This window comes from Balaenoptera acutorostrata, chromosome 13, assembly GCF_949987535.1.
Source record: "Balaenoptera acutorostrata chromosome 13, mBalAcu1.1, whole genome shotgun sequence".
Lineage (NCBI taxonomy): Eukaryota > Metazoa > Chordata > Mammalia > Artiodactyla > Balaenopteridae > Balaenoptera > Balaenoptera acutorostrata.
Window position 1 is genome coordinate 8,632,550 of NC_080076.1, and position 23,057 is coordinate 8,655,606.

Consider the following 23,057-nt stretch of genomic DNA (forward strand, 5'->3'; position numbering starts at 1 on the left):
TGTGAATATGTGTTTAATGTCTATCAATTACTTAAACCATTACTTTTTCTTAAGTACAGTGATTCTTTTATCAACTACCCAGGAAATTGTATGGTTTACAACTTCTATTTTCTTGCAGGTATTATAACTCTTTCAGTTTATGTGAAATGTATTCTGAAAGCTACTTTTGCCTTTCAGAAATTTTACACCTTTAGAACTAGAGTTGCTTTTAAATGATATTTAAATTGTCTTTATCATAACATGTAACATTTATTGGGGGGGAAAAACAATAAGAGCCAAGAAGCCCATAAATTTAAGTACTGAGTGCCTGTAAGTTTCTTTTAATATTTCTAGTTAAATATCTATAACATTGTTTTTGTTAAGAAAATATGAGAAAAAAAGGACATCACGATTTCCCTATCTAAGATCTCGATCTTGAATTTGACATATTTTGTGAAATAATTACCAGTTTTGTAAGTGCCTGAGTTTAATTTCCAAGTTTTCATTTGTTTCTTTCTGTTCATCCAAAGATCTCTGGAGCTTATGGATCTGATTCAGGAAATCATCAAGCTGAAAGCAAAATAGAAAATGCTTCAGGTAAGATGATTGAAATAAGAAAATCCTTTTAAAAGCAAGCTCTTTTTTGCATGACACATTCTTTTTTGGTATATATACATGAATGTGTAGGAATACTTATTTTTAATTATAGAATTAGTTCATATACTCAATAATCAAATAAACATCTACATGGAGTCTAGAATTTGACAAAATCTTTTCTATCTAGGCACTCCTCCCCCATTTCTAACCTGGGCTCTCCTACCTTATTATTCTCAAGATTTTGAAAATAGTTTTACATATTTGCATGTGTGTATTTATATATATATTTAAGTATAGTGTATATGTTTGCATATACATATGCTAAGTGTATATGTGTACACTTATATAGACACACACACATAATGGTACAAATAGAAATATTCTTTAAAATGTATTCTTTTGTTTTTAACTTAAACATAAAAAAAATGGGTATTATGCTCTATGTAATCTTCTAATACTTTCTTTTTTAATTCAACTGCTAAGACTCATCCGTGTTGGTGACTCACTGTAGCCTCTTTGTTCTGGTTTACCAGATCGTACTGTATGATGGTGCAATGACAGTACACCACCCTCCTGTCCGTAAGTATTAGACTGTGTGCAGGCTTGAGCTGCTCTGAACACTCTTGTGTAGATCTCCTGATGCATATGCGCAAAGTAGTCTCTGGAGACATACGTAGGAGGAGAATTGCCAAGTTATATTTTTTAATGTTTAATTTTTCAAGATAAGGCTAAAATGTCTCCCAAAAATGATTTACTAACTAACTTACCTCCCAAAGGCAGTTAGATGGGATCCTGTTTGAGCATATCTTCGCCAACACTTGGTGGTGTGAGATATTAAAACTTTTGCCAATCCTTGATCAATAAATTATGGTTGATATCTCTCTATATTTTTATTGGCTCAATGATTTTCTTCTTTTGTTCCTATTCAGGTCTTCTGCTCATTACTCTATTTGGAGCTCTTTCTTTTCTTTTTTATCTGTAGATGTTTATGTTATAAACTCGATACTAACCCTTTGTCAGTTATAAGTGTTCCAAGTATCTTCACCAAGTGTTATCAAGTTTATAACTTATTTTTTCCATTTTATTTAAGAGCTCTTTGGATGAATAATAGTCATTTTATTAAGCAAAATTTATCAATTTTTTTTACAGTTAGGATGTATTTAATAAAAGTACTTCCCCATTCAAAGCTTAGAGAAGTATTTATTTTCAACTAAAATTTGTTAAAGATTTGTATTTGTCATTTAAGTCCTAGATCAAGATGGAGTTAATTTTTGTACATGATGTGAGGTAGATCTCCAAATTTTATTTTTTCTATATATAAACACATTTCAATAGGTGTTTAATTAAGTTGCCAAGTTGTTTAGCCTGAGTGGAGGTTCCATGGGGTAGGTTTAGGTAGTTTTGGTGTCTTTCTCTTCCTCACAACAATATCTAGCAACCATATTCCTCCAATTGAATATTTCAAAATCTTGTGGAAATTACCATGCATATGCAGCTTCAAGACAAAAATCTTGCCTCTCCAAGCAGACTGTTGAGCTATGGCACTATAGTAAAATAAGGTTAATAATTTCAGTATTTAATAAAATTGTAAGGATAATCAAATCTTCCTCACCTTGTGCAAAGTCAAATTACTGCTAAATATGAAAACGAATCCCAATTCTCTGATCCCTTGGTCAGTGTTATTCAAGTTAAATAATTTTAAACATTAGAAAGAATTATATAGAGTTGAGTTGGCATTATTATTTTCCAGGTGAAAAAAGCTATTTCTCTTCATACCCTCACCATTCTATAAACCCTTTTCATCAATTATTTGTGCCCATTAAGTAAACATTGTTAAGGTGTATCAAAATTAACTCTCAAATATTATTTTTATTTCTGGATGTCAAACTTTCAGACATTTTTAGTAATACACACATTTTTTGACATCCACAATTCTTAATTTTATATATACACCTAACAGAATTACTTTTATATACATAATCCAAGTTTACTTTCTTACCATCAAAGTTCTCCCTTATCTAACCTGTGCAGGTTTTTGTGGACCTCACTTTTCCTAGTTTATAGATAAATGTTGAACCAGAAATTTTTTTACAGGTATTCTACATGTATTTGTTAATATATTAAGCTAATGTTGGATTTAATCATTATATTTTACATCAAGTTATTCAAATCAAGTGTTGTCTATTTTGCTAGATAAATGTTACAAAAATATTTATTAAAGTACAAACATGTCTATATATATTACTTAAAAGTGCTTATAAAATTCTTGTAGGCCAGGCATCCAGACTAATTTTGCTTCTTCAGATACAGTCTTGCATCCAATTTCATTATTTGGGGAGAAATCAGGATGCTCAACGTTCATGCCTCATTAAAGATTAATTTTCTATCAGGATAAAAATTAGAAGAATAAGGTAATAGGCTAATAATGATTGACTAATTATTCTGGAATGTCAGATTATTTCGCATTTTCATTTTCTTTCAAATATCTACTTGGAAGAAACCCACCTATTTGGCATTACCAAGGGCAGTTCCCAAATCATTTATTTAACAAATGAGAAATGTTATCTTTTTGTACTTTTTCTTCAATTTATAAATTTTCAGCTTTTCTATCACTTGGGATTTTAATATAGGAATACCAATATGGGATATATGGTAACTACTTGGAAAGCTTAATTACAGACAGGTATTATTAGATATTTAAGGAATATTTTGGTATAACTATAAGAACAACAGAGTTTAAGTAGAATATGATACTTGTTATTTATTATATTTGAAATTGGAATAACTGGAGTAAATAAATTTTGTAATGCATTTTGGAAATGTATACCAAAAGTTTTAACATTCATATTTTTAAAAAAAAATTCATGTATTGAAATGTCTGAAAAATAATATCAGACACATAAAAGCTCTTTTTGCACAAATATTTTTCATTATGTTCATGAAAAAGTCAAACTGACCTGATTACTGAAAGTTTTATGTTTAATTATAGTCCGTCACTCTGACAGAACATTCTGCAGACATTAAAATGTTTAATTAGAATTCATAATGCTATTTTATGATATTTAACTTTGGAAAAAAGACTCACAATATTGTGAGTAATGCATGACATTTGTTATGTAAAATAGCATACAAAGAAAAAACCAAAGTGATACAAAATACTGGTGGAAGTGTTATATTTTCTAAATTTGTGTTAAGGATGTTGAAAATGCAATGGAAAATGCCCAAGGTGTAATTCAGACCTCACCTCGAAGACTTGGCTAACATCCAATTCTGATCTTATCTCCCCACTTGACAGACCCCTCAAGAGCTCCCAGTGCCCAGATGAGCACATAAACCCTCCTCTCATTTTCTCTCTCATATTACCTACCAGGGTAATCCCAGGTTTTATTTTGTTCTCCAGGACCCCTGAACTCTTTGTATTTTTTAGCCCACAACAGGGTGGGTTTGGTGGCAGTCATGGTGCTCATTTTCTTTCTTTCCCCATGCCTTTGCTCACATTCTCTCTTCTCTATGGAATAGACCACGACTCTACTCCTAAAATCCTTTAAAACAGGCTTCTTAAACTTTAATACTCTATGAATCACCTTAGGATCTTGTTAAAATGCCAATAATGATTCAGTGGGTGTCAAGCAGGGTTCATGAGTTTTCCATTTCTCAAGTTGCCAGGTGGTACTGATGCTGCGGGCCCTTGGAACACACTGAGTAGAGGTCAGTACAATTACCCTGGCCCACATGATGTAGCTTTTCTTCAATTCTCTGCTATCGAGCTTAGGCCGGGCTGCAGTGGAGGCAGCCACAGAGCCATGGAGTCGGAAGGTCCTGGCAGGTGGAGGGGAAGATAGAATAGATTCCGAGGAGGCTGAAGGAGAGGAATCTGCAGGCCCTAACTGCAGCCAGGTCTGTGGAGAAGAAGGGCATAGGGAGAGTGACACTTTACTACTGGTGGGAAGATACTCCACCAGCTCTAGCATTAATTTGGACAAATAGGAAAGGGACCAAGAGAATCTGGATCCTCTCTTAGAGGTCTGTGCTGTTTGGATTGGTGTTGATCCAGTGCCTTCAAAAGTGCCTCTCTTTCCTTACAACCTTTAAGAACAAATAGGACTGGAGTAAAGGCAAAGGTCCATCCTTCCCTAAGAGGGACCCAAGGCCACATGCACTGGTCAAGGTTGATCTGGAACAAAGTAAGTTTTTATTTTCCAATCCCCAGACAAAATGGTGGAGTAGAGGACCTGAGCTCACTTCCTCTCACAAAAACACCCAAATCACAACTAACTGCTGAATAACCATTGACAAAAAATGACTGGAACCTGCCAGAAAAGATACTCTACTTCTACAGGAAGAGAAGAAGCCACAACGAGATGGCAGGAGGCGTGCATTCATGATACAATCAAATCCCATACCCGCCGGGTGGGTGACCCACAGACTGCAAAATAATTATATCACACAGATTCTCCCACAGGAGTGAGAGGTCTGAGCCCCATGTCAGGCTCCCCAGTCTGGGGGTCTAACATCAGAAGGAGGGATAAATTAGGAGGTTGGGATTAACATATACACACTATTACATATAAAATAGATAATCAACAAGGACCTACTGTATAGCACAGGGAACTCTACTCAGTACTCTGTAATAACCTATATGGGAAAAGAATCTGAAAAAGAATAGATATATGTATAACTGAATCACTTTGCTGTACACCAGAAACACAACATTTAAGTCAAATATACTCCAATATAAAATTTTTTAAAAAGCAAAAAAAAATTTTTTTAATTTAAGAAACCAAAATCTTTACCAAATAAAAAAATAAAAGTGAAGAAAAGTTTTTATTTTCCTCATTCACAGTTATAAATTCTGATATTAAGTAAGGAATGAACTGTTGATGAAGGTCTTGTGACATTTAGTGTATTCTGAGGCATTTAGGTTGTGAAAAGCAAATAAAAGCCTCTTCACATTCAAAACAAATACTCTGCTATCTCTGTTGTTTACCTTTACCCTTGATCTTAAAGTTATCAAACTAAATTATAATAGTCATCGTCTCTCTCTCTCTCACAGGCTGTGAGCTTCTTGAAAGTGCTGCAGATCCACACACACACACACACACACACACACACACACACACACACACACCCCTTTCCCTGTTCCCACTTGTGCACCAAATCCCATGCTCGTTCACCTACTCAAGGACACACACAGTTTCATCAATACACGGTGCTGGGACTTCCCTGGCGGCGCAGTGGTTAGGAATCCACCTGCCAATGCAGGGGACACGGGTTCGAGGCCTGGTCCAGGAAGATCCCACATGCCGTGGAGCAGCTAAGCCCGTGCGCCACAACTACTGAGCCTGCGCTCTAGAGCCCGCGAGCCACAACTACTGAAGCCCGCGCGCCTAGAGCACATGCTCTGCAACAAGAGAAGCCACCACAATGAGAAGCCCACGCACCGCAACGAAGAATAGCCCCCGCTCACTGCAATTAGAGAAAAGCCCACGCGCAGCAACAAAGACCCAACACAGCCAAAAATAAATACATTTTAAAAAAAATACACGGTGCTCTCTCATATATCTTCCTGTTTCTTTCTCTACTTGATCCTTCCCATCAGGGGCTTTGTATTGACTGTTCCTTCTGCCTGGAACCTTCTTTCAACAGTTATCTGAATGATTAACTTTCATTAACATTTTCCATGTATTTATTCAAATCTGACACCATATTTAACATTGCAACCTGCACCCAAAGCAAGAACACCAATTTTTTTTCCAGCAGTCATATGATTTATATATAAATTGTCTCCGTCTCTCTCCACTGGAATGCAAATTCCATGCAGAAGGGATATTCATTTTATTCATGTATCGATTTCAAGTGCTTAGAATAGTCTTTGCATGTTTAAAAAAAAGAATAAATTAATGTTGGGTAGGCTAAAGCAACAGATGCCCTTCCACTTTTGTTAAATATCTTTGCCAAGAAAGAAGACCATAATTTGCAAATTCTATATCCATAGTATCCTAAAACTTTCATATGCCAGATAAATTCAGTTCAATACTTACTGTTGAGCACAGAATAATTGCTTTGTTCCTACTGCTACTCTGGTCAGGCCCTGGCCAGTCTGGCTGAAATCTGGGTAGATTCCCAAAAATTTATGATTCAAGAAAAATGTTTACACCATGTATTATAATCTGATCAAACTGGCAGTATAATAAGGTCCAGCTATCATCTAAGACTTGGTAGTATGGAGACAACGACTTCAGCGAAAAAGGACTTGCAATTCCTGAAAAATGTTAATCTCCATCATTGAAAAGAAAGGAAAATAAAATGACATAAAGGAAAGACTAGAAAAAGAAAGCCTGTTAGGTGATGCAGACAATAGCACATAACCCATTTTTATTTTTATTACATACATCCTTACCTAAATCTAGCTGGAAACCATTGATAATCAGTTCTGATACATCTTTCCATTAGCAATTGAGCGGGACCCATGTCACAGAAATTGAAGTGACATGTTTAGCATTGGGTATTCTGGCAACTCTTTCTGGCCAACCTGCTCCAACTCTGCTCTAGGGCATCCACAGTGGGGTGCCTTCATAATCTCTGCAGTTTGGAATTTGATAAGGTAATGAGGAAAGATGGCACAAATTCAGAGAAGTGTCCTGTTCTCAAATTCCCTAAACCCAACTCATGTAATGTAGAGCCTTTGTAAGGAATAAGTGAGCATGACAACTTGCTGACTTTAATTAGTACAGACTAATTTTCCAGATATTTTTAATTGGAACTGAAATATTCGGAACCATTTCATTAAGGATTATACCACAATATGCTCTTCACCTAAAAAAAAAAAATCATTAAAATCAACAGGAACATTTTACTAAAACTTCCTGGTGATCTCTGATGGAAAGTGGTTGCCTTTTGAGAAGTTTGCTAAGTATATAGCATGTGTTACATGATTCTACATATATTTCAATGTCAGAATTAACTTCAAGTTATTAAATATAATATCTTATTGCTACCTATATGGAAATTATTGGATGATTTATATTCAGTGACACCTGCTAATTCTTACTAAGGTATTCAAAATTAAAATGTGATCTCATTTTAACAGAATACTAAATGTTCTGTGGTCTTGTAATCCATGATAATAGGTGTGATTTACCAGAATTATTTATTAGTTTCCTTACTGTCCTTCTTTTTAAATACATATGTCACTGAATTTCACAGGCCTTTCATGAAACTGGCTACTAAGTTTCTTCCAAGTACTTTCCACATAAAGTGAGTAGATTTATTGCCTACCAGACAATTGTTAAAATGTTTAAGAAATGTTAAACAAGTAATAAGCAGGGCATAAATGTAATTGCTGAAATAATTTACTAAACTATAAATTTTCTAATGAGCTAAGGTAACATTATTATAAGCTAATAATAATGCAATTATTATAGATACAGGGTTAATGAAACTACTATATCTCAGCTGAATGACAGAATTAAATTCTTCAGAGCAAAAGGAATAAGTTTGCTTTTAAGTGAATGGTTCAACTGAGTAATTCGATAAGGAATGACACATGGTTCAGATGTGAGAGATTCCCATTTTAAGGAAACTATATTTTGGGAAACCTGGAGACAGTTTTCTCTAAGTGGACCTTACAGTGAATGAATGATAAAAATTACATTCCCAAAGGTTTTATTGTCATCTTAGTGACCAAAACAAAACAAACAAAAACAAAACAAAAAAACCAACCCAGAATAATTGTCCAAGTAGCTGTACTTTAGTGCCAGTATTTCCTTCTCCTTGGGAACACATGTAGATAAATCTGTGATAGAGCTCAACATTCTTAGCAACAACAAAAGTATGAAAACAGGAACAGAAGAATTAGAAGAGAAGAATAAATCTGGAGAACTTACACTTCCTGATTTCAATACTTAACTAAAACTGTAGTAATCAAGCCAATGCTTTACTGGCAGAAGGATACACTTTTATTCCATTGACCTAAATGTCTATCAAGAGTCCAGGGTTAAAAAAAAAAAAAAAAAAAAAAGAGTCCAGGGTTAGCTGGATTTTGATATGGGTGTCAAGATACTTCAGTGAGGCAAACAATTATCTTTTCAACAAATAGTTCCAGGACAATTAGATGTCCACAAGCATGATTTTGAATTATGCTCACCTCATTTATAAAAATTAACTCAAAATGAATCATAGACCTAAATATATCTAAAACTATAAAACTCTAAGAAAACACGGAAGTAAATCTTCATGACATTGAAATAGTCAATGTTTTTTACACAAAACAGCAGAGCACAAGCAACAAAAGAAAAAATAAACAAATTGGACTTGTTTAAAATTATTTTTAAAAGTTTTATGCTTCAAATGAAACTATCAAGAGGTTGAAAAGACAATATATGTAATGAGAGAAAATATTTGCAAATCATGTATTTGAGTAGGGATTTATATCCAGAATATACAAAAAACACAACTCAATATTTTTTTTTTAAATGGACAAAGAATCTGAATAAGTTGTTCCCAAGAAAATATACAAATAGCCAATTAGTACATGAAAACAGGATTAGCATTGTTAGTCATTAAGGAAATTCAAATCAAAACCACAATAAGGTACCACTTCACCTCCACGAGGTTGGCTTTAATAAAAAAGATGAACTCTGACAAGTGGTGGTGAGAATGCAGAGAAATTGGAACCCTCAAACACTGCTTGTGAGAATGTAAAATGGTACAGCCACTGTGGAAAAGAGTTTGGTGCAAGGCAGAAATAGAGACACAGACATAGACAATGAACATTTGGACACCAAGGGGTGAAGGGGGGCGTGGGATGAATTGGAAGATTGGGATTGATATATATACACCAACATGTATAAAATAGATAACTAATGAGAACCTGCTATATAGCACAGGGAATTCCACTTCACTGTACAATAGAAACTTACACAACATTGTAAAACATCTATACCCCAATAAAAAAAAAGTTAACATAGAGTTACCGTATGATCCAGCAATCCAAGGGAAATAAAAACATACATCTACACAAAGCTTGTAAATGAATGTTCATAATAGCATTATTCATAGTAGACAAGGAGTGTAACAACCCAAATACTCATCAACTGAAAAATGAAGAAAAAATGTGGTATATCCATGCAATGCACTATTATTCAGCCATACAAAAATGAAGTATTGATCCATGCTACAATATGGATGAACCTTGAAGACACTATACTAAGTGAAAGAAGCCAGTCACAAAAGGCCATATATTCTATGATTCTATAGAATATAGAATCTATAGAATAGGAGTTACCTATTCTGAAATAGGTAACTCCACAGAGATAGAAAGTAGGCTAGTGGTTACCAAGGGCTGGGGGTATAGGGAGAATGGGGAATGACTGACAATGGGTTTGTGTTTTCTTTTTTGAGATAACAAAAATGTTTTAAACTTAGATTGTAGTAATTGTGGGACAACTCTATTTTACTAGAAACCAATGAATTGAACACTTTAAAAGTGTATATGAAAAACAAATACAGTATGCTAACACATATATATGGAATCTAAGAAAAAAAAAAAAAGGTCATGAAGAACCTAGTGGCAAGACGGGAATAAAGACACAGACCTACTAGAGAATGGACTTGAGGATATGGGGAGGGGGAGGGGTAAGATGTGACAGGGTGAGAGAGTGGCATGGACATATATACACTACCAAATGTAAAATAGATAGCTAGTGGGAAGCAGCCACATAGCACAGGGAGATCAGCTCGGTGCTTTGTGACCACCTAGAGGGGTGGGATATGGAGGGTGGGAGGGAGGGAGATGCAAGAGGGAAGAGATATGGGAACATATGTATATGTATAACTGATTCACTTTGTTATAAAGCAGAAACTAACACACCATTTTAAAGCAATTATACTCCAATAAAGATGTTTAAAAAAAAAAGTGTATATGAATTAGATCTCAATAAAGACATTAAACACAATAAGAGTAAATATGGCATATATTTCAGTTGCTATAATATTTATATATTAAGCCAAATCAAAATTAATTCTAGGGTATCTACAATAGAATTAAGCCAATTGAATATATCCAAGGATTCCAGAGCTCTTAAGAATGTTATCTTAAATAATAGTATCGCTTGAATCTAGAATATTTCATTGCTTTGTCTCTATATAATGAACTTTTGAAATATTCAAGAATTGGATGACTTGATGCCTTAATAAGTCTAACAATTATTGGCATTGCTTTAACATGTATTGACCTAGATAATCTTATGTGACTATTTATTTATATACAAAGCATTCTATTAAACAGTTTATTTCAGCTCAGAGTTATTTTTCTTTTCTTTTCAATAAATTAAACAAGCATCATGGTCAGTGGGAGCTAAGCATTGACATTCTACAATACTGATGATTCTTAGTTTATGTCCTGAGAGACTAATACTGAGTATTTGTTCAGGGTACCATAGCAACTGTAGAATCAAAGCTATGATATTATGTGACAAATTTGTAGTTGAGAGAACACTTCAGGATTCCATTGGATCACCTGGGGCAGCAATATTACAAGTGTTTATGGTGTGGTTTCTTGATAAGGGACACTTAATTGGTGTTAATTTTATCCAAATTACGGACAACTATAGGGCATCTATTTCCATAGAGTAGAAAAGTCTCATCAAGATGTGTAAGAAAACACTAAGTGTATTTAAGTTGCAACTGGTATCTTACAAAGGTTTTGATATTGATCTTTATTAAAACTGACTTCAAGTTGCATTAACCTGACCAATATGCTAAAGTGTTTGCGCAGAGAATAATAATATCTTGTCTAACATCAAAGGAAGACAAAACATTGTCAAATAATATTAATTTTCATGACAACAGCACTTGTATTTGGTCAGCACCATGATGTATATATTTCCCACTTTCCTCTGAGAATCTGAATAGTAGAGAACACTAACAAAGTACCCAGGGAACAAACAATCCTTCCTTCCCTGTTTTATTTTACTCAACACACAACAGATGTTTGCTTTCAGAAGGAAGCTTTTTAAGAGCACTGGGCTATGTGCCTCTTTGCCTTTGGATATTGGAGTGAATTCCAGCACCATGAAACTTAATGAAAGAAATGAAATTGCCATTTTTGTCCCAAGTTTTAATCTTTTATCACAGGTCTTGAATCACCAGGCTTAATCTCCAACTAATGTTGAACATGGGTATAAAAATACTGTTATTCCTCGTTATTTTAACCAAAAGAAAAGGAAACTGCAGAAATATCAGTTACAGAAATGCAAAGATGAAACGTGATGAGAATTGTAAAACTCTTAAAGGAATGTAAACATTAAGAACAAGAATGTTCAGTACAAAACTACTCAATTTTACTTATTATAACAGGATTTGGAAACTCTTCCTCATGGCTCTGTACTCTAGCAATTCAGCCTAGGTATTAAGACAGTGCCTGCCATCCTATAGGCCATCTACACAGGTGACAACCTGCTAGTGAGTCAGAAAAATCTGTTTCTACAAATATGTGGTGAAACCTTTATAAAACATAGAAAATGGGGCTTCCCTGGTGGCGCAGTGGTTGAGAATCTGCCTGCTAATGCAGGGGACACGGGTTCGAGCCCTGGCCTGGGAAGATCCCACATGCCGCAGAGCGGCTGGGCCCGTGAGCCACAACTGCTGAGCCTGCGCGTCTGGAGCCTGTGCTCCGCAACGAGAGAGGCCCGCGCATCGCGATGAAGAGTGGCCCCCGCTTGCCACAACTGGAGAAAGCCCTCGCACAGAAACGAAGACCCAACACAGCCAAAATCAATCAATCAATCAATCAATCAAACATACGCATCTGATTCAAGATCCTCATTAAAAAAAAAAAAAAAAAATACCACTGCTTTAAAAAAAAAAAAAAAAAAGAAAAAGAAAAAAAAAAACATAGAAAATGGCAATCTTATTAAAAGCCACATGACTTGTATCTAAAAAGCCACAAAGAAAAACAAGTTAGAAACTAAAGGAATATTTAAAAACCAGTAATTACTCTTAGTTAATTGATTACAACTAAGGCTCAAGCTCTTATTAAAACAAGAATTAGATATGCAAAATTAGAAAGAGATACAATGTTATTTCAAAATAAAATTCATGAAAAGAATAAGTAGAAAAGAAAGTCTTCAAAAATATGTTTTATAAATAAACAGACTACAAAAATACAGTAAGATATGTATGTTAAGAGAAGGGGAAACAAGTGATTTTTTTTGATTGATAAATCGAAGGACTAATGCTTAATTTCCCACAGAGGATAGGGAGGACATCATAATCTAATAATCAGTTTTTATTCAGAAGAAAACCTCTAAGTGTTTGAAAAGGACTATAATGATAAGAGGGATAATTATAATGATAAAAGGAAGAAATGTTTGCCTCTATCATACAAATATCTTTCCAGATTACAATTTTCCAAAATGACAAAAACATATGGAGTGGAAGTTACTTACCCTGCAACTTCTCCATGAATGAAACTGTTTCACTTATAGGCACCTAACTGCATTTATATGGGTTGCTTTCCTGCAGTGGAAAGTTAAGACGGAACAAAGTCCTTCTTTCATTGAATAAGATTCAAATAGAAAACTTTATAATTCAAATATTATACTCTTCCTTTAAAGAGAAGATGCAAACTGACTTGGGAATGAACTTCTGCATACATAACCTATACACATGGTATCGGCCACTTCTTATGGAAGTTTCAAAGAACCAGAAGAGATTCCAAAAGTGCAATGTTTCTAAAAATGTTTCTGAAACAGAAATGGACACCTCGTTATTTGTTGAATTATATTTAAGCTTCTGAGTTCCAAACTTCTGCAACTGTCTATTATAATTTTGGTTATTTTGTAACTGAACCAACAGCCATATCATTCCAGAAATCTCTTCACCAAGAAACTTTGATTAATTTCCTCTGAAAAATTTTGATGACTGTTATCGAAAATAATCTATGGTTATAGCAGTAGCTGGATTGCTTAATATAAGAAAAAAAGTTAATGATACAGTAGGATAAGTGTTTTAAAATATAGAAAAATATTTAAATATTTTGTTTTACATATTTCCTAGTAGAAAATGTTTATGATCAACTTAGCTTAACAGTGATGATAGGGAAAAATCTATTTTAAATAACAGCAAGGAATAAGTAAATGGAAATGTAGTCATGATTTACAAAATGTATACAGTATGAAAATTTGAAGAAAATATTTCTTCCCCTAAATAGTAAGTAGAATAAAGCTGACACACTTTAATTTCAATGCATCCCTGCCATCATAGCTTTAGTAACATTACGAAAGTCAAAGGAGACTTAGTGCTGATGGAATAAAGATGGAAAACAGATATGTAGAGCACATTTCTTAAAACAGAATTCTAATTCTGTACATATGAAAACCAATGAGACGGTAGTAAGCATTCTTTCACTAGAGTAACGTTCAGATTCCAAAATTTCAAAATATTTCCTTGCACCTTTCTTTGAACATAATCACTGCCCACCACCTGAGTCACTAGAACCAACTGTAAAGAGATTTACCTGCCACTTATTTTGTACTATCAAAACAAAGCCAATATAGTAAAAAGGGTGAAACACATCTTTAAGTCATTATGAAAGCAGTTTTGACCTCACAGACCTCCAGAAAAATTGTCTAGGACCTTCAGAGTTGAGAACTGCTGGTTTAAAGCATGTTTTCCCAATGAAGTACATTCTAAGTTGGATGAGTTCAAACATGATTGGTTTACTTTGCATTTGGCTAGAAGTTTCTAGAAACAGTATGAAAAATATTCTCAAATATCTGACTCAAACCTCCTTGCGTATAGGTTATATATATAAATGAGGAAGCACATTATCCAACCTGGTGGAGAATGAAGGCTTCTCATATTTAGAATATCACACAGCAATACATGCTTTAAAAGCTACCAGCTTGGAATGCTGCTGTCCAATTCATCTAAGAATGTCTGTAAATAATGGAGATTTCTTCCACTAATAGTGTGCAAGTTCTAGCACATTTAGCCTCCTGATAAAGAACTATTAGGTAAGCAAATAAATGAAAGCAAACTGACATGCCCTGAATGCATATAAATTAATGAAGTGGGAAATGTACTGGAAAAATTCCTGAATCTATTGGTCATCCAACAGGCTATTTACTGCCTTTTTTTTTTTTTTCCCTCAACATGTCCATTTTGCCCTTCATACCTAGGTCATCAAGTGAATACATCCCATGTAGATAGGCCAATGTAAGACTTTTTACAGCTACTTCGTGAAATAAAGATCATGCAACTCCTTGGAATTCCAATTTTTCCTCAGTTTGGATAAACATAAACTGATTTAACTATTAATACCTTAAATATTCTACATTAAAACGACAACAGATATTTTATGTAATAGAGACTTCTAGTTTTAAAAATAAACTGTAAACATCAAAGAAATATTGCATTAGCTAAAGACTACAATTCAGAATGTCCTGGGCTATTTGTTTACTTTTTGTTATTCAGGGAATTTTGTGAAAAATTGCCATCAATATAGGATACCACTATAGTTACTGTACTTGCATTAAAAACAGCCCTACTTCTCCTAAATTTAGGAAGGCAATTATATTTCTCCTTTTGAAGACACTGTATTTAAACTGAGGGTTTTTACCAAAGAAGACCATATTCTGCTAACAGACAATATGCTATAAAGTATTTAATTTTCTTTACTTAGTAATTAAAAGGAAATGCAATTTGTTCAGTAGTATAGACACTGAAGTTAAATGTTATACCACTAGAAATGTTTAACTGACTACAGACTTAATAGACTTTTAGCATGTAAGATTTTTAAGGATTTTAATAGACTTTATTTTCTAGAGCAGTTTTAGATTTACATAAAAATTGAGAGGAAAATAAATAGTCCTCATGTAGGCCCTATGCCTGCCCCACACACATCCAGACCCCAGTTTCCCCTATTATTAACATCTTGCATTAGTGTCAAACAGACAAAAGATAATGTCATCTTGAGCAAGGCTGGCAGTTATGAGGGTGGTGATAAGTGGTCAGTTTGTGATATATTAGGAATATAGGACTTAAAGAATGTGAGGATTGATTTAATATGGAATAAGTGAGAAAGAGAGGAGTTAAAAATGATTAATTGTTTTGCCTGAGTAATGGAACAGCTAGAGAAGTGGGTTTAAAGATATAAAGTGAGAGTTGTCAGCCTATAGATGGCATCTAAAGCCCTGAGGTTTGAAGATATCACCTTTGGAGTGAGTGTAGGTAGGCACAGAATAAATGAAAGGATAAGACACTCACATGTAGAACTGAAGACATGAAGAGAAATCAAGATTGAGATCAAGAAGGGCAGAAGAAGGTGAAACCCAAGAAACACTGATTTTTCTAGACGCCTAGAGAGTACGTTACTTTAAGAATGGGACTGATTGTGTCAAATTATTATGATATTTTGAGAAAGATGAAGCCCAAGAATGGAGCACTGGCTTTAGAAGTATGTAGCACATTTGTGGCCTTGAGAACTTTTCCATTGGTAAAGAGGCAGTGGTCAGAAGTATCACTGCTGTGATTAGAGACAGAATGAAGGTTGTGAAGATAAGAAGTTAATATATTTCTTTCAGGTTTTTTTTTTTTTTTTTTTTACTGTAAAGGGAGTTTAATAATAGCAAAAATGGAATGTGTACTTAAAGGAAGTTCATTTACAATATTTTATATATAAAATCTTTAAATATACATGTATGTGTATATACACATGAATATATATATATATACTTGTGTATGTTTTATATATATAGGCTGACCACAGATAGGAACTGAGAAATTTCATCCATAGTATCAGATATGTAAGCAGAATGTAATGGTTCCAACTGATATAGCTAATTTGGTAGATGTGATGGTGAGAGTGTGTAAATATTCTGTATTCCACATTCCTGTTTGTTTTTGTTTCTCAGTAAATTCAGAAGAAAGATTATCATCTGAAAATATGGAGGAGTGAAGAGGGATTAGAATAGAGATAGGAAGTGAAACAGTCATTTAGAAAAGTTAATGCTGGAATACTAAGATGCTGCTTGAGACTAGTGATCATGAATATAAACCAAGACCTGTTACCATAGCGCTAGGTTCTTTAGTACCACATGCACAGCTGATGAAGCAGAACGTTGCATTTAATGATGAAGCAGAGCTCAAGTTTTACAAGTGAATATCTACAAAGGATATGGGGGTAAGGAAATTAAGGTACATGCAGTGAAGGGAATGTAGAGACATCACATTTTTGGACAAGGAGTGAAATCAGAAATGGAAGTGGATAAGTGACAGTGAAAAAGCAGTATCATCAATAAATTATATGCCCCAGGGGGTTGAAGTTTTGAAGTACTTGGTACTGAAGAAAGTAAACCGGAAAGATAAGAGTATGTTTGGAGAGTTTGAGACCCTGAAGAAAGTCTAGTAATTGGTGAAGACAATATCTGCACTGTGACCTTGGGAGTTGGTTGGTAAAGTCGAGTGAAGGACAAAATAATTGGAAAAGAAGAATTTGAGGAACTGAGAGTGCAAAGTGCTGAACGGTTTCATTTGGGATACTGTACTCAGTAATAGAGTCCAAAAGACTAGAGGAGTGACATTGCCAAGATGGTGACAGAGGTGGTTTTTGACTTCACTCCCCATCACAGGAAGAACAGCTAGCAACTACTCATGGACAAAGCATCACTGGGAGAATCCTAGAACACAGGAAGGAGGCTGAGGCAGTCCCCTGTACCCCAGAGACCAAGACAGACTGAGGTGGAAGGTGAGAGGAACAGCTACACACTGACTGCATTGCCCCTCCCCCAGGCTGGGGCAGCACCAAGATCCTGTCACCTGAGACCCTGATTGAATCACTACAGTCTTCTCCTTCAGAACAAGAGTTCTGCCTTAGAACTCCATCCGAATGACTGCAAGTGCATTTTATGATGGATGCTGATGATTGTACAATACACCACCTTCAAAGACTACCCCTGGATTCTTCAGAATCATGCCTAGAACACCCATTTTGGATTTCTCTGATGTAGACTCTCTACCAAAAGGGTTTCAATCTAGAGTTGACATCCTGGCTCTGGCTTCCCTCCATCCCAGCCTCTAGATCAAGTTCTGGATCTCAACTCTCTTACTCTGCTCTACCCTTCTACTCTTAATAGAGTCCTGTCCCACTGTATTCTGAAATATGATTATCACCTCTGGAACATACAATTCAGTCATTCAATGCACTAATTTAACTCTCAAAAAGTGATTGCTTCCAATCAAATGTGCAATTACCAAGAAGTGACAGAATTATACTTTTTGCTTTCTTAAACTAATCAGGTAAATACTTGAAACAAACAACAACAACAACACAAAAAAGCCCACCAGAATCTGGTGGGTTTTTTTAATCTATAACTTTAACCAAAAATAAAATATTTTCTGCTAATTAAAGCAATAATATGTGAAGATATAGTAAGAACATAAATCTTATATCTTTAGGAGATGACTATATTTATTCATCTCCAATCAAAAAAAACACTCATTTTTCCTCCATGAAAGGAAAAACAGAACTGTTTGTTAAATATTTCTTCATAATTTGTGCCAACATAAATTTTAGTCTTGCATTTATACTCATTGAGTGTGAAATGCATCAAATTACAAATTTAAATATGTCTAATTGTGTGCAGTTTATATTTTATCATCTGATTTTCCAACTACAGCAGAACCACACAAATGAATAGTTATAGATCTTGTATATATATCTTTTTAAACTTCAAAAGTTCTTAATTTATTATAGCATGAAGGGAAAATGACTCATAAGAATTTCATAGCCTTAGAGTTCTGAGTGTTTAAATACAAGTAGTCATACCTTTTTTAATAATTCCAGTTGAGCAACCCTAAAAAAATTTAATTTTTCATATTAGTTAGGTAACTGAAATGTCTTATATAAATGACCTACCTGACAAATCTTCAAAAAAGACAGAAGTTCAAATATCATGATTATTATTTTAGAAAGTTAAAAAGCATGTAAATCTAAAAGTATAATTCCACTCTTGACATTTTTTTTTACAACACAATATTAATACCCTAAAGATGTCACTCTTTCTCATTATATATTCCATATAAGAAAATTTTGAGAAAGATTTTTATTTCCTTTAACACAATAAAATGTCCCTTGTTTTATTTTTATCTTGCTGGAATATTATTTGAAATGCTTTACCATTAAGCTCAATTATGATTTTTTTCATGAAAAGAATATTCCGATTAGAGCAGAAAAAAATAATTGTCCCTAAATGTTCCCTTTGAAATGACCCACCAGGAACTTAAAACACTAATCTTTTATCAAAATGCTTTGTAATCCAATATGGAAGCCAAGATCCTAAATAAAACTTTTTCTTTAAATGTTCATTTGCAGAGAACAACAGTTGAATCCATGTAAGTATTGTCATCACTATGCAAAGAAGACAGTAGCGTATAAAACCAGAAGATATATTTTTAACATATATTTCAGTGTCTGAGTTGGTATCTTATCTCTTCCTCTCTCATGTGTGACCATGGTCATGTCATTTACTGACTCAAACCTCAAGTTCCTGTAATTGCTATAATTACAGTATCTAATTTCAGGGTTATAGGAAGACTTATATGAGAATATTTATGTTAATAAATTACTACACTAACTGATGTTTGGAAGTTTATAATAAAGACTAAATATTATAACATAATATATTTAATACTGGAACATTCAATTAAACACTGTTACATAAGATTAAATTAAACCCTGAATATTTGATCTGAGACCTAGGTAGATTAATTATTCATAATTTTTCACACTTTAAGATAAGGTGTTTCTTTACTTTCCTCAAAGGTTTCATTAAATCAACTACACACATTTCAGTGGTTGAATTTATTTAATCCCACACATTATTGTTCATTTTACAGATGAGGAAAGGGTATTCCAAAGAGGCTAAATGATTAGCCCAAGATCGCACCACTCGTAAATGCATACATCAGCGTTTATTTCCAGTTCTGACTCCAATCCTTTATGTTGCCCACTATACTATACATTGTGTCAAATACTCAGAAACTAGATTGAATTTATACTTTTCACTTGCCTTTTCTAACACTGCTCAATCATAGTCACAGATCAGAAAGATATTACTTTTTATAAAATCACCTGCATGTCTTCTTTCACTTAGCATGCCTTTAAGGTCCCTCGCCTTATGACGGGTTTCTGTAATCTGCTGTAGAGCAGGTACCCCGTGGTGCCCATGCACAGATGTGATCCAACCACTCACCCCATGACCAAAGGCCCAGATGCTCCATCTCTAAGACCCCAGGAACAATCCTGCAACCAATACCCTGCACCTATCCCCTCGTGGATCTGTGTGAGAATCTCCCTGGGAGATGGACCAGGAACAGGGTTAACAAATTAAAACACATACATACAGCACAAAGGACATTAATATGTAAAAACACAGTTGAACAAAAGGATACACAAAAATCTCATTCAAATGGTTGCCCATGGAGAGAGAGGGGGATGGGAGTGGGATGTCAGTTTAAAAGGGAATAAATAAATAAAAAGAATAGATTTGCCTGAAGAATGAATGGTGCTGAGAAGTACGATTAACTCAACTCTCAGCACCAAAGAGAAAAGTGCGATTAACTCAGCTCTCAGCACCAAGAGAAAAAGAGATTATTCTTTGCTGTGTTGTTCATTGGCATTTTTTTCTAATGAGGTTTATATCACTTCCATTTTTCAGAGCATAAATATGAGTGGAAACAGTAGAGCTGGATGAGGAAAGGTAATAAAGTATCAGTATCAACAATTTTGAAATTGTTCAAAAGAAGAAAAAACAATATATATATATATATATATATATATAAAGGTTAGGGATGGTGGCCCAAAAATGTTGCCTAGAGTTAAGAGGAGAGGAAAAAACTAACAAATGACCATGCTCTAAACCCTACCATATAACCTGTCCTTAAAACATCTTGATTTTACTGAGCTCCTATCTCAGGCTACACTTTCTACCCACACACAATTCATAAAGGTTTTAGCTTAGAATATAGCACACATGAAGGGTTTAGTTTATCAGGTTCTGAAGGGGAGCAGAATTCCCCTCTTTTCCCTTCTAGTACTTTTGGTTGGCAATTAAAATAATTTAAAGTAGTTAACAGGAGAAAAAGCAATTTATTACATGCACAGTGAGAATCCACTAAGTATGAAGAATTCCAAAGACAGCAAGGCAAGGTGAGGCATATATTATTCTGGACTAAGGAGAAGGAGGTAGGGGTCTAAGGCTTCAGGGGGAAGTAAGGCAATTGACAGGAAGAAAAAGAGTTAATATTTGGTAAACAAATGTTTGCTGGGCCATACAAAGACAATGGGACACAGAGAGGACCTTGTTCAAAGGGACTTGGCTAGGTTCCTCCCCATTGACCACACCCCACACTCTACTATAGTTATCTATGGTGCTGGGAGGCCTGGCCCAGAAAGAAGCTATCTTAAATTCTTTTAGACAGTAAATTCTTTTAGACTGTAAGTGGAGTTCAAAGGTTCTTTCTGAGTCTTATGGGCCTTGATTGTTTTCAGCTCAAAATAATCCACATGCCAGAGTGGTACATTCTAGGGTGGCCTGTCCTGAACTCCATCAGAAACAATTTAGGTGGTTGGTAAAGTGAAGGAAGAGCAAGATCATGAAGAATGATTGCAGGAAATGGTACCCTTCAAATTATCCACAGAAAGTGGAGCAAAATTATTAGAAGGATTTAAATTAGCTGTATACAGGGACAAGGATGCAAGACCTCTGTTCATGTTGTAGTGCTATGATGTCTTGATATTAGGGGCACCTGAGACCGTTCTACTGATGCTGGCCCAGTTAGAGGCACAGACTGTGCTGGTCCTTGCCCATATATTCCAGTTGGGGTGTCAGACAACAAATAATTAAACGCATAATTACAAATAGCCCTTAAGCACTGGAAGGAAAAGAAACATGGCCACCTGTTTCCGCTGCAACCTGTAAATACCACCATCTTGACATTTATTTTGCTATATTTAACTTCAGACATTTATGTTGGACTATCCCCAGCCACACTGTAAACCTCTTCTTGGGAAGAACTCAGTCAAGTATATTCTAACATCTAACACAGAGGTTAGGAAGTAATTAATATTAAATGAACTGGGCTGGTTTTTACAGCTCAGTTCAGATACTGGGTCTGTGGTTACCGCTTGTGTCCCCATGTGAACCTGAAGCTGACCTCTTTATTATTATTTTTTAATCTTAACCTGAAACACTTACCAGATCGTTTCCATAGATAAATGTGAATTTCAGTCTATAGCTATTCTCACAATCTTAAAATTAGCAGGGTGTAAATTAATGAGATTTCACCAAAATATATTTTGGGCTGGGAAAGAATTCCTGTGTCCTTCCAAATAAAGGCTTGCTTAAAAATCAGCTGTTAATTTAGATAATTAATGTTCTGTAGGTTTAAACAAAGTGTCTCTCACATTCATCATTGCTGGTGATATCAGACTTTTTGAAAAGATTCACCTTTTTGACACCAGAAGCATTAAAATGTGAGGCCAGAATTAGCTAAACAGTAATAAGGTGATAATTGCTAAGTGTGAAGCCACACAGACAATGCATTTAGCAAAACACTAGCACTTTGAGAGTGAACTTAGAGTGCTCGATAGTACCTATTCTTTCCATCTGTTTAAGTGATATTTTATCTTTTGAATTTCTCTCAAAACTAGAAGACATATCAATTTGTTTTGCACATTACAATGCTATAGGTAGACTACAATGGACTAAGAGCCTCATTTCTGTAGCAAGCCATTTCATTTATGCTCTACTAGTAAAATCTGTTACAGTAAACACGTGTGTTCAGTGGGGACAAAAGTTATGAATTTCAGTCTCAATGGTGGCAGTCTTTTCTTATTAGACCAGTGGTTCTGATATTTCACTAGACATTAGAATCATTTGAGAAGCTTTTAAAAAATACTCATGCACAGGCCCCACCCGTAAAAATTGACTAGGCTACTGGAGATGAGGCTTGAGTATTAGTATTTTTACAACTCAATCAAAAGATGCTCAGAAGACCTAAATAGACATTTCTCCAAAGAAGACATAGAGATGGCCAAAAGGCACATGAAAAGATGCTCAACATCACTAATTATTAGAGAAATGCTAATCAAAACTACAATGAGATGTCACCTCACACCAGTCAGAATGGCCATCATAAAAGTCTATAAACAATAAGTGCTGGAGAGGGTGTGGAGAAAAGGGAACCCTCCTACACAGTTGGTGGGAATGTAAATTGGTACAACCACTATGGAGAACAGTATGGAGGTTCCTTAAAAAACTAAGAATAGAGCTACCATATGATCCAGCAATCCCACTCCTGGGCATATATCCAGAGAAAAGCCATGCACCCCAATGTTTACTGCAGTGCTATTTACAATAGCCAAGACATGGAAGACCTAAATGTCCATTGACAGATGAATGGATAAAGAAGATGTG

The 23,057-nt window shown here is 34.7% G+C and overlaps 1 protein-coding gene across 3 annotated transcripts in view; it reads right to left on the reverse strand.

Annotated features, from left to right (window-relative positions):
- Positions 1-441: 441 nt before the first annotated feature.
- CCDC102B (coiled-coil domain containing 102B) overlaps positions 442-23,057 on the reverse strand; it is a 222,667-nt gene continuing 200,051 nt past the window's right edge. For all 3 annotated transcript variants that reach the window (XM_007189940.2, XM_057526837.1, XM_057526836.1), the window contains exon 8: positions 442-549. In XM_007189940.2, the coding sequence (XP_007190002.1) occupies positions 442-549 (108 nt within the window). The remainder of the gene's footprint in view (positions 550-23,057) is intronic.